Source organism: Serinus canaria, chromosome 1A (assembly GCF_022539315.1).
Source record: "Serinus canaria isolate serCan28SL12 chromosome 1A, serCan2020, whole genome shotgun sequence".
Taxonomy (NCBI): Eukaryota; Metazoa; Chordata; class Aves; order Passeriformes; family Fringillidae; genus Serinus; species Serinus canaria.
Window position 1 is genome coordinate 23,237,899 of NC_066314.1, and position 16,560 is coordinate 23,254,458.

The 16,560-nt window shown below is 40.4% G+C and overlaps 1 protein-coding gene and 1 long non-coding RNA gene across 3 annotated transcripts in view; one reads left to right on the forward strand and one right to left on the reverse strand.

Moving 5' to 3' along the window:
- Positions 1-206: 206 nt before the first annotated feature.
- On the reverse strand, positions 207-1,314 carry LOC108961573 (uncharacterized). The gene is made up of 2 exons (XR_001989919.3): positions 1,176-1,314; positions 207-436 (listed from the first exon to the last, which is right to left on the reverse strand). It is a non-coding gene; the product is annotated as an uncharacterized LOC108961573 (long non-coding RNA).
- An 880-nt stretch (positions 1,315-2,194) lies between these two features.
- The window catches only part of LOC103813686 (ankyrin repeat domain-containing protein 26-like), a 47,162-nt gene continuing 32,796 nt past the window's right edge, over positions 2,195-16,560 (forward strand). The window contains exons 1-11 of one of the 2 annotated variants that reach the window (XM_018910184.3): positions 2,195-2,595; positions 4,335-4,449; positions 4,685-4,858; positions 4,978-5,084; positions 5,619-5,756; positions 6,528-6,679; positions 12,410-12,443; positions 12,522-12,594; positions 13,823-13,883; positions 14,234-15,249; positions 15,788-15,917. In XM_018910184.3, coding sequence (XP_018765729.1) covers positions 2,393-2,595; positions 4,335-4,449; positions 4,685-4,858; positions 4,978-5,084; positions 5,619-5,756; positions 6,528-6,679; positions 12,410-12,443; positions 12,522-12,594; positions 13,823-13,883; positions 14,234-15,249; positions 15,788-15,917 — 2,203 coding nt within the window. In that variant the 5' untranslated portion in view covers positions 2,195-2,392. The remainder of the gene's footprint in view (positions 2,596-4,334; positions 4,450-4,684; positions 4,859-4,977; positions 5,085-5,618; positions 5,757-6,527; positions 6,680-12,409; positions 12,444-12,521; positions 12,595-13,822; positions 13,884-14,233; positions 15,250-15,787; positions 15,918-16,560) is intronic. The other variant, XM_030238579.2, reaches the window with a different exon arrangement.

Below are 16,560 nucleotides of genomic sequence, written 5' to 3' on the forward strand. Positions count from 1 at the left end.
ACACAATTAAAGAAGCAGTATTGATAAAACAGCTGACAGCTGCTTTATTGACAGAGACTAGCTATTTCTTTTGCATCTTTCTTGGCTAGTAAAGAATGAACAGTGCCTGTTGTACTCTATGACCCCATCAGCATCCCCTTATCTTCAAAAGCATGAAACTAAATTTTAGCCCATTCAGCTATCAAAGTCACCAACTGAAACTGACATTGTAATCACAGGGGTTTTTATTGATACCATTCTGAAATATTTGACATAGAATTAGGGCTTCCTGGTCTTAGCTGGGGAGTAACCTGTAAAAACAAAACTATTTGTGGCTGAGCATGTGTCCACTTGAAAAGTTGAGATTAAATACTTCCTCCTGAAGAGCACAGAGATGACTCATGTTTATCCCATGTTGCCATCTTGTAAATAAAAACTTGTTTTTCTTCTAAGATGGCTGGAAGAAAACAAATATATCCAGTTAAAAATGCATTTTGCTCTCCATTTTTCCATTAAATGCTCAGACTGACTATAGAGACACTCTCTAAACGGTTACTAGTAGTTACTTCCTAATACTCATAGAAATTTAGGTTTTGCAACCTGAATCTACTTAGCTGCGGTTTCAGCAAAAGAGTATTTGCATATCTTTTAAAAATTATTGTTATTATTAGTATTTTGGCTCTTCTTTCTAGAGTCAGGTCTGAAAAAAAAAGAACACTGCTTACACACTGAGAATCAACTAATAAAAGTGTCTGTACATCAGTCATCGCAGGACAAGAGAATATTGCCAGAAGCAAACATTTGATAAAGCTGTGAAGATTCTTTCTAGAAAGGAAAGTAAAGATTTTAATATATATACCATACTTAGTGATGAAGGAAAAGAAAATATTTCAAGCGTTGAATCACCTTCCTACGAAGTGGTACTATATTCCTCTCCAGTTGCAATAAATATTTTTACTACTTATCATAGTGAAATGCATACCTCTGTTTCAACTAGGTTTTGTTTGCCATCTGTTTTTCAGAAATTCATATGCAAAAAGTAGTTACTAAAGATAAGAAGAATTGTTTTGGCAAGGTGTTCCATTAGACAAATACCCTAGGGTATACTGTACCATGGCATCACCCCAAAATTATCTGGTATCTGAACTACCCACTGGCATCACTGTAGCAGTACAGTATTAATATTTCAAACTTACCAAATATTTTGCTTTCTCTGCTACAATTTCATACCGGCCGTTTGCATCCATGTTTGTATTCCTCTGTGTCCGTGCCAACTTAGTCCCACTTATCAGAAAGTAACTTTCTGAGTCTGTCATGGACGTTAGGGAAAATTCCCAGTCTGACCATTCACAAAACTCTGACAGTCACACAGCCCAAAGGTGTCACAGGGCCAAAGGCTTCCACTGCTGGAAGCGCAGCCCCGCACGGCGGGAGGCTGCAGCGAGGTGAGGCCGCCTCGCCTGACACATCTCCCCACACCCCGACTCTCACACGGTCACACCAGGTTTCCTTACCGCTCCGACCCCTGTTTCCCATAGCAGAGTCTCAGATATCTCGTTCCATAAAGCAGTTTATTCCTGTGCAGTAACACAGAAACAGCTCGAGGTGGTGCCTCTGAGGAGAGCGCCTACATAAAGAACATCTGGGCTTCTACAGCCTCACCGTCGCCCCCTGAGAGCCACTCTCGCTCTTCCGCCCGAGTCTTCGGCTCTCGTCCCACTCTCCAGGATCAACGACTTCCCTGGCGTCACCGGTCTTCATCTCCTTTGTTACCCAAGAAGCAATTCCAGGCTCCTGCTGTGTCTCTGTTCACCTGAGTAGAGCCACCCATCTTCGCGCTCTTGGACATCCCGAAGGTTGGCAGCTCACGGCCTCTTGTCTCGGGCTCCCACCCAAAGCTTAACCTGCATCTCAGTCGGCAGCTTGCGATCCCAGCTACCAGACCTACGTCTTCCTCAGCATCTGGTCAGGCACGTAAATAGATGATGTCTGAAGTTCTGCTCCATCCCCTTTCCTCTTGTATTAATCCTTGCTGTCTGTTGTTGTCACTCGTTCACCCAAGCCTGATAACAGCACCCACGCAGCACTGAGTGCCCTGGGACATTAATTCCATCCCAGAACTATTCCCTCCCTAACTCCCCGCCTCCCGCGGCCGCGCCTGCGCGGGCCTGTCCGCGCCTGCGCGTAGCTTGCGGTCCGCGGGGCGGTGGGACGGGGCTGCCGGGGCAGTGGGCGCGGGCTCTGCCCTGGTGCGGCCGCCGCGCCCGAGCTTGGCTCCGCAGGAGCCCTATCGAGTCGAGCTCGCTGCCGGGAGCTCCCCTCCCCTGCCCCTGCTTGAGGCACGATACAGCCCGCCGGTGCCTCCCGCCGTCGCTCTCCTTAGACGGGACTGTGCCTCTGTTCCTGCTGCAGAATGAAGAGGATCTTCGGGTTCGGGAGGAAGAGGAAGGGGCAGCCGCCGGCCGGCAGCGCCTCCCTTCCCTGCCCCGCCGGTGCCTACGAGCTTCGGCAGAAGGACCTGGGCAAGCTACACCGCGCGGCCGCCAGCGGCGATCTGGCCCAGGTGCGGCAGGGACTGAGGAAATACGACATCGACGGGCGGGACAAGGCGGAGCGGTAAGGGCGGGAGCCGCGGGGCGGTCTCGGGAGCCCCAGGTGCTGCTGTCTGAGCCCCCGGGAGCTCCTCGGCGCTGGAGCGGACCGGTAGCGGCGCTGTGAGGAGTGGGAGTGCGGGCGCCGCAGCCCAGCGCTGCCCTTGGCTGGCTGTGGGAATCAGGCTCGGGTTGCCAAAAACCCCTTGAATTCGGCCAACTGTCGCCTTACCATTTGACCCGGCTTCCTCAGTGCTGCCCTCATTCCCGGACTCCTATGTCCTTGCCCCGGGACGCGGGGGTGGAAGCGAGCTCTTAGCCTGGCAAAGAGGAGTTGCAAGAGGAGCCTTGTGGCCATTCTCTAGCCAGGGTTTGAAGTCTGAGTGTAATCGCACCCATCTCTTGCATCTCTCAGGGCTCAGCCTGCGGAGTCGGTAGTTGAGCCTGAAGGATGTGCTGCCGCCTCAGCTGAGAGCAGCTTCAAGAAAGGCGGACACTGCAGGAAGGATTTATAACGCAAAATAAACATGTTTATTGATCCTGCACGCATAGTTGCCTTTTTTGAGTGTGATCTGGCAGCCTCAGCCACAGTGTGGTATTAGGTGGCAGTTAGTTTTTTGCTCTCAGGCTTTGATACAGCTCATCAGTACCTTGGACTGGAAAATCTGGTCAGTCACTTGTAGGAGAAGCTGTTGCCTTCTCGCAGGTGTTGTGTTGGGGTTTGCGTCAAGCACAGCAAGCACTTAACAGTTTTACCTTAAGGAGAAGCCCTGGGCTGCAGCTTAGTTCCTAGTGATCTATCATAAGCAAAAGGGAATCACCTTTTCTGAAAAATCCTTTGTGATATTCTGAAGAGGGTCTGGTTTTAGCAGAGTAGCTCAGCTTCCTGGGCTGGACTTCTGGCATCAGTAAAGCTCATGTAGTTTTATTGCCCTGAAAACACCTACTAGATTCGTAGGAGGAAAGACATGAAGGACTTCCTTGGTGATTGTGTCTTTGGGTACGAATAGATTGGTTAATTGACATCAGACCTAAGATGCTGTGTTTTGAAGGACTGCTTTTCCTCCTGGCAAGGCTTTAAATTAAAAAAAAAAGTTCAGTTTTCCTGTGCTGGTTATATATTGTGGGAACACAGTATTGCCTCATTGGAGAGGACTTAATCTGTAGTAGGCTTTTTATCACTATGATAGTTAAACATTACAGGAAAGTCAAAAACTACTTTCCTGTAGTCAGGATCAGAGTGTTCTGCTCTCTGGTTTGCTACATATTGTTAGAGGCACTTTGGGCCACATGTGTTCTTGGTTTTGCTTCAGTAGTAAAAAAGCTAGAGAAAAGGAAAAATTCTCCAAGTGAGGGAAAGCTCTAATATTCTTGCAATTCAGCCCATCTCTAACATCTCCAGTACACTTCTGGCCCGTGAATAATCAAAGAAAAACTTAGAAGTTGATTTGCCATAGTCCTCAGATTCCCTGGCTTTGGTCTCTGTTGCTGTTCCACATGTGAAGTCCCACACTACAGAGGACAACACCTGGGCACAGGAATCTCTGCAGATTCTGTTCTACAATGAAGGAAATGTCTCCTTACTAAGCAGATGCTGTGGAGGGTTTTTGCTAGCTAGTCCCAAGCATTTGGTGTGCAGCTACTGTGCAGCTAATGGAGTGGGTCCTTAAGCTTGAGATTTGCAAAGTGAAACTTGTCATGTCTGTTTATCAAAAAACCTGAAATTATCCCTGTCTGTGCTAATTCAATTTATTTAATTTTTAGGACAGCTCTGCATCTTGCTTGTGCAAATGGCCATGTGGATGTAGTTACGTTTCTAGTAGAAAACAAGTGTAAGCTAAATCTTTTTGACAATGATAATAGATCACCACTGATGAAGGTACGTGGACTATGGTATGTTCTTGCAAGTGAGACTTACTGATTTTGAACTAAATTATGTATTTTCAGTATTCTTTATGTAGACCTTTGTAAAATCATGCATATTGTGGTTGTCGTTGCATGGGCATATATTAGCTAAATTTGAAGGTGCTCTTAATTCCCAGTGTTGGGAAACTGGAGGAATTGCAACAAAGTGAAACTGTAAGTGCTGGAAGTTTTTTGTGTTTTGTTTCCAGGCAGTACAGTGCCAGCAAGAAAAATGTGCGGCTATTCTGCTAGAACATGGTGCTGACCCAAATCTGGCAGATGCTGATGGCAACACTGCCCTTCACCTGGCTGTCCTGTCTGGTAGTACAACTGTAGCAGGGCTGTTACTTCAGCATAATGCCAATATTGATGCCCAAAATAAGGTAAATGTTATATTTGTTAATGAAGTGCTTTCCAAAAGTTGTGTTCACATTTTTCTTAAAGTTTTGTTTAGTTGGGGTTTTTTTTGTTTTTTGATTTTTAACTTTATCTGCCCTTTCAGGAGGGATGTACCCCTCTTATTCTTGCTGTCTCCGAACATCATGAAGAAATAATGGAGTTTCTCCTTAAACAAGGAGCTGATGTGCATGCTCGAGATCAATGTGAAAGGTGAGGGGCTGTCAAAACTTTACATGGTCTCTTTAATATTCTTCAGCTTGGCTTGAGAGAGACATGGGAGTGAGGTTTGAAAAAATACAAAACAAGGAGCCACTCAGAAGCAGTTACTTCTGTGTGACTTGTGAAAGATGGTTGTGTGAAAGATATGACAGCAAGCACCTCAGTGCTTGCTGTCATATCTTGTTCGATGCTTTCCACATTGGGGATTGCTAAATGTTATGGTCTCTGATGGCCTTTCTGGCAGGAAGCCTGCCACTAGCTCAGCAGCATTCCCTCAAATTGAAAAGCCATCTCCTGCATAGTATTAGAGTTTCTACGTGTTGTCTGTGTGAAAGCTTTAAGATTAAATATTTAATTGTTTTGAGACCCTCTCCCATTTTATTGCTTATCTTAATGAAAAATGTTTTTTCTTTTGTTCATTTAAAAGTAATGGAGAGTATGCTTTTTTGAGGGTGAACAGAAAGAAAAATATGTATGGCAACTGTAAGGTAATCTATTTCATATCATATTTCCTGGATCCTTCAGAACCCCACTTATGACTGCTGCTTCTGGTGGAGAGCTTAATGTGATAAAGGTTCTTCTTCGGTATGGTGCTGATGTTTCCCAGAAAGACACTAATGGATGGACAGCTGAGGATTATGCTGTTATTCATGGATATTCTAGGTAAATTTTAAACTGTATCATTAGACTAAGTTGTCAGTTATCAGTGTGGTTTTTGATAATGTTTGATAGCAGCACTAAAGTTTAATAGTGTGCTGAGACTTGTGTTGAAGATATTCTCAGTGATGTCTTCATAGAATCATTCAAATTATAAAAGGCCTCTGAGAATCAACCTAACCCTGCCAAGCCCACCACTAAACCACATCCCTAAAAGCCAAACTACAACATCTTTCAAATACCTCCAGGGCTGGTGACTCAATAGCTTCACTGGTCAGTCTGTTCTAAGTCTGTCTGTGTGACAACCCTTTCCCTGAAGTAGTTTTTCCTAATATCCAGTTTATCCTTCCCCGGCACAACTCATGGTCATGTCCTTCTGTCTTCTGATATGTATCATTCTAGTGTCTAGTGTTAACTTGGAAGTTGAGGAAAATTTTTACCCAGAGTTCTCTATTAGATTTCAAGTTTTATTGCTAAGCTCACTTTTGCTCAGTATAAACTCTAAAATATATCTGTATCCTACCGTTATCCAGAGGTGAAACTTGACAAGTACTAAGCAGGAGTTAATACCTTCGTAGGTTTGAATATGACTGTAGAGTGAACATGACTGTAGTGAATATTGAAGTGTGTAATAGTCATGCAGTAAGTGCATATGAGTGTATAAATCTAAGTGGCTATGGATAGGATAAGAGGTGGCTGTTAACTCTTCTGTTAAATGGTATATGGAAGTATGGGATTATTTTTTATCCAATGCATTTCCTCTCTTTTTCTGTACAGTCTTAGCAAACAACTGGCAGAATATGCAGACTGGGAAAACACAGGAGAAGCTTCTACAGGTGGCGGTGCACGAGGCATCACAGCACTTGGTGTTCCACACAGGGCAGCAGCTGCTGGCTTTACATTGGGTGCTCCTGCTGTGGACAGAGGAGGTAAGACCCTTCACCATGGAGTAGCTCAGGAGGAGAATCAGTGTGGCTTTTTCTTAGTGGGTTGTGTTGTTAGCGCTTACTGTGTTCACCATTGGCTTTAGTGGAGGCATCAGATGGAGTAGCACAAGCTTTGTGAATGTGCTTATTTCATTATAGTTGGAAATGCTGCTTGTCAGACTGTGAAAGCATTTGATTTGCATTCTTGTGTTCACTTCTTAGGGTTGTTGCTTTCTCTCTGTCAGACTGTCCACCTATTTGGGTTTTCCTTGAGAGAGAGAGTACGATAGGGAAGGAGCTAGGCAAAAGTGTTTACTTTTCAAGTGTGTACTTTTACCTAGAGGTGGCAACTCAGATTGTGAAAATCCAATCACAAAAGCAGTGGGTTCCACCTGAGTAGCTGTTCCTCTTTCTGTACTTGGGAAGCAGCAAAGAAATGAGCAGAAAGGTATGTCTTGTTGATTTTCATGAACTTTGTGTCTTCATTTTAATGTTAATAGTTCCATCTGCACTAAGGTCCTTTTTGCATGACCTATTTCTCAAAATCAGTTATAACTGTTTATATGTAGGTGCTGCAGAGACACACTTAGCAAATACTGTATTGGAAAAGTAACTTTGTTGGCATTAACATAGCAGTGTCTGTGAATGCTGTATTGGCTAGAGCATGGTTTGATTTACAATAAAAATAATGCTTTTCTTCTATTTTCAGTAATTTTTATGAATTTTTTTTAGAAAATAATTACCTTGTGATCCAGAAAAATTAAATTGCCTTGTTATTAAAAAAATAAATCCTTCAGTGAGTTTTAAAAATTCAGTCTGTGGTTATGAGCTCAGAGTCCTTGAGGAATCTTAGAAAATGAAAACCTTAGTATAAATGAAATAGTGTGTCTTGCTCTTTACATTTTAAGCCCTACAAGTGGGAGATTTTATTCTTTCCGAATTTGTAAGGGCGGTTCTTTGGTACTCTGTGGCAAATGGGCAGAAGACATTGCTCAAACACAATTCATTATTCCTTGAAATACAGTTTCTTACTCCGGATATTTTTCCTCACTGACCTTTCCTAGATACAGGAATTTAATTTAGAGTCAGGCTTTGTTGCTTTGACTTAGGAACACTTGATTTGACCTAGTCAGAGATTTGGAAAGTTTCTTGGTAGATTGCAGGATTTTTTTCTTTTTTAACGATTTTGGTACAGGTGATTTAATCAAGAAAACATTGCTTTTGCCCAAACAGTGCACACTTTTACTGTCTCTTAGAGATTAGTATCATAAAGAGAATATTTACCTGCATTAATTCTGCAGTCTCTAACCTGCACACAAAAACTACAGGTCCTGTAGCATGCGAGTCCTTCTAATATGCTGCAGTAACAAACTTTGAAGCCTCTGTTAGAGGAGAAGTTGGAATGGTCTCAGGACAACAGAGAAACCTATTTTGGAATTATTTTAGTTTCTGTGGCTCTTCTATAAATTTTTCTGGGATCTTCAGTGTTGTCTTTGCTCCTTTTGCTGATTTTGCACTTGTTGAATATTTTTCAAAATACTCTCCTCTAATGAGCAATTCAGCCTACTTCAAAAGTTGGCTTTTGTTTATATGAATACTTACTGTGTGATGTGTTGTTCCTTTCATGTTTCCGGGTCCCTATGGAAACTGTTGGGTTTCCATCGTAGAGCTCTTTGAAAAGAATTCAGTGATTTCTATCTCCCAAGTTCAGTAATAGCTGTCCTGTATTATCCCTTCAGAATGCTGAGAAATGTAGAAGAGATGAGAAACCATCATGCGGTCCTTTCTTAACTCTTTAAATGTATCTTGTTTTGATACAAGTAATTTTGCCACATTCCTTCCCTGTGGTAAAATCAATAGAAGCAGGACTCCCTTCTGTTCTGAGACAAATGTTGCATCATGAAGGAATTTGGTGTCAGTTAGCTGCAACAACAGAATGAATTCTTGCATTTTACTAAGTGGGATGGTTAGAGCAGAAGCATAGTGATTTATATTCTGAACTTGTGTTCCAAAACACACAGAGATGTACACACACAAACACATATGTGTGATACACCAGTCAGTACACCCATTTTGGTCCAATTGTGGCCTGCTTTATAGCCCTGGCTGCCCTCTTGTCATGTCTAAGTGGTTCAGCGTGGCCAAATTAATATAAGCAGGACTCTTCAAACTGAGGTAGAAGTGGCCTATGTTTGTATCAGGCACCAACTGACACAACTTTTAAGATGAGCTGGTTCAAGGCAACAAGTTACTGGGTTCCTTTTTTAGCCAGGGATAACAAACATGCTAAAACTGTAACTTAAGACAAGTGTGTGTAAATAACATAATGTCTCAAAGTTGCATGCTGGTCTGAGTACAGGGAGCCAAGATTTCCTCCCTGTCTCCAAAGTTTGGTTCTTGACACATACGGGTTTTTGAGATGCTTAGAATAAGGACTTTGGTGTGCTATATGTGTAAGGCACTCTACAACTATGAAGGAATTTACTTTGCATCTCTGCTAGACAAGAAGTAGTCAAGTTGGGGGAAATACAAAATTGTCAGGAGAGTATATTTCTGATAATATGTTTCAGGGTTTCAAAATACTGACATATGGATGTTTTACATGGAGCAGGTACATTAAGTTACTGTATGACCCTGTCCTTTGAGAGCAGAGTTTTTAGACTCTGGTTGGGTTGTTTCCAGCACTTCTAACTGTAGAATAGGCTGATAGTCCCAGTATGTTCTCCCATCGCTGTAGCTGTTTTGATGTACTGCTTGTGTTTTCCAAGTTTCTGGAAATTCCAGTTTATTCTGATGTCATTGTTCCATCTGTCCTTTCCATGCCTTTTCCTAAATGGATATAGAAATTCAACAGTCTTCTAACCAGACATCAAGAACAGGAAAATCAAGGAAAGGTATTTTACACAGTAGCATTTCAAATATGAAACATGTTGTACAGTATACAGATATCAACACATCTATGATGTTTATTATCCTGGAGGCTCCTATTTTGATGGTACTGGTTTTATGAACTCCATTTGAGAGCAGGCTTTGCGTGATTTTTGTTTGTTTGCATGTTTTGCCTTGTTTCTTTATTATTGAATTTAGCGTTTGCTTTGTGTCGTTGGTGATAGTAAATATTTTTTAAAATAAGCCCTTCTTTTATTCTGAAATGGAAATGGGCTTGAATTAAAGTGGAAATAAGCAATCCCCAGAGACTGCTTTTCTAGATCCCATTTCTACTGTAATCAGAGTTGTCTAAGAGGTAACTCATGAACTTTCTCTCTTGCCTTCTAAAGGACAATGTGACTTGTTCTTGATTACTGCTTAAAATCACTATTTACAGAATGACAGAATATTTGGAGTTAGAAGGGACCCACAAAGATCAAGTCCAGCACTTAAGTGACTGGCCCAAACAGGGATTGAACCCACAAACTTGCTATTATTAGCACCATGGTCTACCCAACTGAGCTAATCTGTTCATTGGAAGCAAAATTTCAGAAAACTTACTCAGCTCTTTTGATTACTTAAAACTGTACTAATTGAAAATATAACTGAAGTCACCCATCAGGCGTGATAACTGACTGCTCCACACTGATGGAGATGTTTTTACTCAGCTTGGGAAATCAGCAGGTAGGTTAGACTGCTGGTACTGATTGAGTTAACAGGAACTGTGTTATGTACAAGTAATTAATATTATTTAAATATTGTGTGTTTGCAAAAGGAAACAGTAAAAATTAGAGACTGTGTAGGTATTTTTAACTGTTAGTGTGTCCTTGTTTCAGCTTCTAGGCTTTCTCTACATGACATGCACACTGTATTTCATTGTCCAAAAGTCCTGTGCAGGTCAGGAGATGTACTCATCAACATTTCTACATGTACCCTGTCTTTAGAACAGACAAAATTTCCATGCTATTTTGGTTTAATGCTAGTGGAGGAGATGTCTTCAGGCATATTATATGCCTTTGTTTTCTTTTGCCTTTAATGATTCTGCCAAAGACCTTGGATTGGTTGTTATGATAGTTGACAAGAATTAGTTATCAAGAACTTGAGGAATGCTGAAATAGGTACTATTGGAAGTTGTGTTAATTTTCCCCTTCTGTTTTGGGAATTGAAGAGCCCTTTTAAATGATCTTAGCTGTTGATAGTTGAGAAGGTTCTAGCACTCTTGAAGCTGGATTCCTAGAGGTCAGGTTTCTTTAATGGATCAGTGATGTGCTAGAGTGCACTCTACACAAGTTTGCAAATAGCCCTACATTGGGAGGATCAGTGGATGCACTTAGGGCAGTGCTGTCATTCAGAGGGATTTACTCTGACAGACTGTGTAAATGAACTCTCAAGTCTGTCTAGGAAAATTCAACCAGGGCAAATGCAAAATCTGCGCATGGTAAAGAACAACCCCTTGCTACAAAGCATGCGGGCTGTGCCTGGCAGGAGAGATGCCTTGCTGAGAAAGCCTGATGGGTCTTGGCAGAGTGAGCTGAGAATGAGCCAGCAGCAAGGTGCCCTGGCAGCAGTGTTCTGAGTTGTATTAAGAGCAGCATAGCCAAGAGATTGAGGAAAGTGATTATCCACCTCTACTTGGCACTCTCTGGATTATGTCCAGTGCTCTGGGTGTAATTTGAGCGTCCTGTTCAAGAGAGATTTGTCTTTCAAAAGTGAGCAAGCTCAGTGGAAAGCCATCAGATTCATCAGGGACAGGGATATTTGCCCTTTGAGAGCAGGTTGAAGAAACTGGAATTTTTCCACCTAGAGAATTTGCAAGGGACCTAGCAGCAGCTTCTAGTATATGTGAGAAGACAAAGCCAGGTGCTTCCCCGTGGTACATTGACAGGAAGAAGAGATATAAGAGTCATAAATGGCAACAAAATAGTTTCAAATTGGATGTGGGAACAGTGCAACAGAGAGGTTGTACAGTCTCCCTCCTTGGAAGTGTTTAAGACCAGACTGGATAAAGCCCTGAACAACCTTATCTGACCCCATAACTGAGCTCGCTTTGAGAAGGCTGGCTAAGAGACTTCACAAGGTTCCTTCTGACCCGATTTATCCTATTATCCTACTGCGATAGGATAATAGGAGTTTGTAACACTGATGAAAGCTTGGAGTGTGCTATAGAATGCCCTGGGTTTGCCACTCGTGTCTGCTGAATTCCCTTTTTGATGCAGTGTACAGAAGTGTTGGTGCTCCTTCTACTTGAGATTTAGAGCTTGATTATGCTCTTTGATTTTCATTACCTTTGCAAAACAATCTGTAACTGGGTAGAGCAGCGGATAGTGTAATATTTAGCATAATGTGATACATAATGCTGCATAAAAGAATAAATCTCTGAATCTGACGTGTAAGATGAGTACTTTGGAAGTTCTTAATGTATTGTTAAACCACTACCATTTTGTTAATTGTTTACTAATGTAGGATATTAATGTTATGCTTTTTTTTTTTTTTTTATTTTTTTTTAGTTTAGGTGTGTTTCTATGTTTTTTAAACTTCTAGGTATAAGACTCCAGAAGAGATATAGCTCTGGTCTTTTTATTTCCTTTTTTTTTTTTTTTTTTTTTTTTTCTAATTCAGTATTGTTTAAAGACGTAATTTTGTTTTGGAAATGCAGTCATTTATGCCACCTTGTAGTGAATTTACTACCCAAAGCATCGTTCTGTTATGATGTGTTGTGTTGTCCATGTAAAATGTTTAATTTTCAAATGGTTAATTTTTAGCATGCTAAATTTAATTTCAACATGTTGATTAATGTTTGAACAGCAATAGATGACTTCTCTCAAGGAGACTCAATAAGGTGAGACTTTAAAAATAATAACACTTACCTGAGGAATGACTTGAGAGACACAGTACTCATTTTACTTTGCTTTTAAAGAAGCTCTGAGAAAGAGGGGAGCGATGACAGTTGGCATACCTCTGAGGAAGAGGAACTTGATTTTACCCCCAAGGTATGGTGCATTTACAGGAAAAATATCCTGTGAAAATAAGGGGTTTGAAGGCAAATTTTCTTTGAAACTGAAAGAAACTGCAGCTCCAGCCAATATTGTTTTCTCTTTAAAGTAATTTCTGGCCTGCCGGTCTTCTTTCTGCTGTGAGTTTTTCATAAGGACCTGTACCTGTGACAGAGTATGCAGTAGATTTGTAATTTGAAGCCAAAACGCAGTAGGTGACAAGATAACCACATAGTTTTATATTTTTTTCTGTTCATATGAGTTAGATTTGCAGACTTCAAAATTTTGCAAGTTATTATTATAACCTATCCTTTCTTGTCCAGTCATTGTTCTTTGTTTTCTGTAAATTTGGGGATAGATTCCAAAGTGATTCCAAAGGACATTTATTTATCAATATCTGTAAAAATTCTCATCACCTAGTTCTCCTTTCCTCAGCAGGTTCCTCAGGAGTGCTCAGTGAGCAGATGAGTTACTCAAATGGGTCATCTATTTTCTTCTATAAGATGACATTCAGTACTTGCATGTGATCTCACACTGCATGGTTTTCCTCCTTTTTTTTTTTTTTTTTTTAATCTTTGGGTAGTACTCGTTTTGTTGGTTACAAGCTCTTATGCCTACTGTTTTTACTAATAATCTGTAGAATTATGAACTTCTGAATGATGTCTGGAGCATCATCTGTTGCACTGGCATTGTGCTGTGATGTAGAACCTGAGTGTGGTAGTTCAACCCACTCTGTGATGCTGGAGATGCAAGCATGTTTAGTTTTCACTTGATTTTATTTTCTTGAACTGATTTAAATAGAAATGATACATTTTGCTGTCATGATTTTGAATTTTAGGGGTATTTTTAAAGTGTACTTGCAGGGACTAAATTTATGCATTAAGTATGGGGATATTAATAGTTACCTTGTGCACATTTGCAAGTAAGCATCTTGAAAATGCACTTTTTAAATATAATTGAATTTTACTTAAGTATTACACATATTAGAAGCAGATTTTTAGAACAGTTACGCACATAAACATTTTTGGAAACAATTTGTAGAAGGGTGCCTGCACATGCTTACTGAATTGGATATGACAGGAGTGTTTGTGTAGTTAGAAGTATAGGATGGAGCCAGCACTGTCATAAGGACTGTCTGATTATATTTACTGTTCAAGATTTGATGTAAACAAAGGATTTGTTGTTACTGTTAAAAAAAAAATATTAAATAAATCTTTATTTACAGAAGCTCCAGAAGCCAAACCTGACACTGCTAATGAATGCTTCACAGCAGTTCAGGAAAAACAGTAAGTTAATTTGCAAAAGTTGGATAATATATTGATATATAAAGTAGACTTGCTAAGTAGTTTTTTTTTGTTAGTTTCAGTTGGTTTTTTTTAATTAGTAAATCAGAAAAGTAGCATTTTGTAAACATGGCACTGAATAATTCAGAATAAAATATGTCATTAAAATGAAGATATTAATCACCCCTTAAGCCCCTTTCTTTCATCAAGTTCATCCTCCATCCTGCCCAACCTCTCCATTTCTAGACATTCCCAAATGGCTCCTCTCTTGTACATTAATCTGAGAACACCCCTATTACTGTTTACCTTATTCTTTCTGTTCACATGCATTTTTCTTTTTTTTGTACTTGAAGATAATGGTGGTGGTTCTAGAATTGAAAGTCCTAAGTCACCAAAGAAAAGTCTCAAACAAAGAATCCCGTCAGGTGCAAATGTGAACAAAGGGGACAGTGAAGAATTGTTTAATCAAGATGTCTCAGCTGCAAGCAACCTGGATGAAGAAGAATTGGAGGAGGAGGAGGAGGAGGAGGAAGAGGACGAAAATGACAATGAAGATGGTGATGAAGATTATGAGGAGGAAGAGGAGGAGGAGGAAGATGATGATGAAGATTTTACTGAAGATGAAAAGGAGGAGGAAGAGCTGAAGGATGAAGAAACTCAGTCTAATGAAATACTGGAAGAGGAGAAAACAGAACCTAAAGGGGAAATGAATCAGAAATTAGAGTATCTCAGTAAAGCAAAGTATGAAGGGTATGCTCAATGTGGAACGGGAAATGTCTGTGATGATGGTGAAATAAATAAAGAACATGATGAAAAGGTGGAGGAATCTATTGATACTCCTGTGTCTTTCATAGCTGGGTCTTGTGAAAGGTTTCAGGAAAATAAAACTGCAGTCTCTCCAAAGATCATGAATAATGAAGTATCTTTCAAGCCAGTACCAAAACAAGCTGTCTTTCAAAATCTAAATAATCTGCAAGATGTGCAAGAAAGCTGGAACAGAAAAAGCATGATTGAGGAGACATTTCACAGAAATGCTGACTCCTGTTTTCCAAATTCTGAAGTGACAGACTGGAAAAAAGAGATACCTCAGCCTCTCTTCGATAGTTGTGGTGTTAAAGAGAAAAGGTCAAACTTCAGTGATGGCTTTGAAAGTGGTAATAATTCTTGGTTAGCAGAAAAAACCCCGGGACCTGAAAGGGAAAGACCAACCTCTGTCCTACTTGAACATGTGGATGGTGAAGATACTGAAGAAGAGGAATATGAAGGAGTAGATGATAAAGTCTGTAAACCACTGAAAAAAGAAGGTGAAAAGTTGCACTTAAATAAACAAGAAGAAAATTTGAGAGCAGCATTTCATTCAAGCAGTGAAGTAAGTATCTAAGGATGATTCAGTCACAAGGGTATTTTCTAAGGATCAGATAGGTAAGAAACACATACTAAACCAGATTTCTCTTAATACTTATTTTTCACATATATCCATCTTTTGATCATCCATTTTTGATGTTAGTTTCTTACTTGGAGTCAAAACAGTTTCTTTGCTATGGTATTACATTATAGTATGGAAAAAGAATCAGCAGTAGACTCTGGAATCGGTTAGATTTTTTCTAGGTTCTGTGTTACAGCTTTTATCCGTGACGTATTAGGAAACTTTTTTTTAAATTAAAATTTAGGAAAATTTATGGCACGATAGCTGAAAGTGAGGAAACGAAAAGAATTTTGTATAAGATTGAGAGCAGGAAACTAATGATTTTCCATGGAGCAGAGTAGAAAAAAAAAAGAAATACACTCCGGAATATTGGAATTTAAATGAAGCTGGAGTTAGGCTGACATGAGGAATTGCTTATGGAGGAACAGCAAAGATGATGTTTGTTACTGTTCTTTTCAGCTGTTTGGTTGGTCTCTTTCAGGAAGAATCATCTGAACATGAAGAGAAGGAGGGTGCTGGCAAAAAGCTACAAATTACAGTTGCTGAAGATGTGAAAAATTATGTTTGTAATGATAGGCATGAAGTCCACAAAGCTTCAAAGGACAACTCTGGTGAGAGAAATTACTTTGTAAATCCTGACCCAAGTTCTTCCTCTACCAATATTAATGCATAGAAAATGAACTAAAATAGTGATTGACTCCTACGATAGCAAAATTTTCTCTTTCCTGTGAGTCCGAGTGGGCATTGGCAGAGAAGGAAAGCAGATGGTGTTGTTTTCATTCATTCTTAAAGAACTGAAATTGTAGGTAGCATTGGGTATGAAGCAATGCGATACAAAGCAAGTGCCATTCTTGATTTGTTGCTATGGTCTTCCTGAAGTGATCTGAACAAAATGCACAGATAACAAAGAGAAGGAGAATTAGAATGTCTTGAGTGACAACAGTATTCCCTTTTATCACTAGTACTGTCACATTGAATGGCTGTAATTGCACTTGGCTGAAGCCAGGGAAGGATTTGAGTCAAGCTGAGAGAAAGCTGTTCAGTGCCTCACCTTGTCCAGTTTTAAAATGTAGAAGGTCTTTCCAGCACCACCTGTGTGTGCTTAAAAACATTACCAGCCTAGTCAGAGTAGAGCACTTTGGTACTTATTTGAGGTCTGACAGTAGGATGACAAAGCACCATTTCCATTGTCTGTCTCCAGACAGTAGCTTGTTGTAGTAGATGTTACTAGAGCATGTGTAGCTGCTGCTCAGA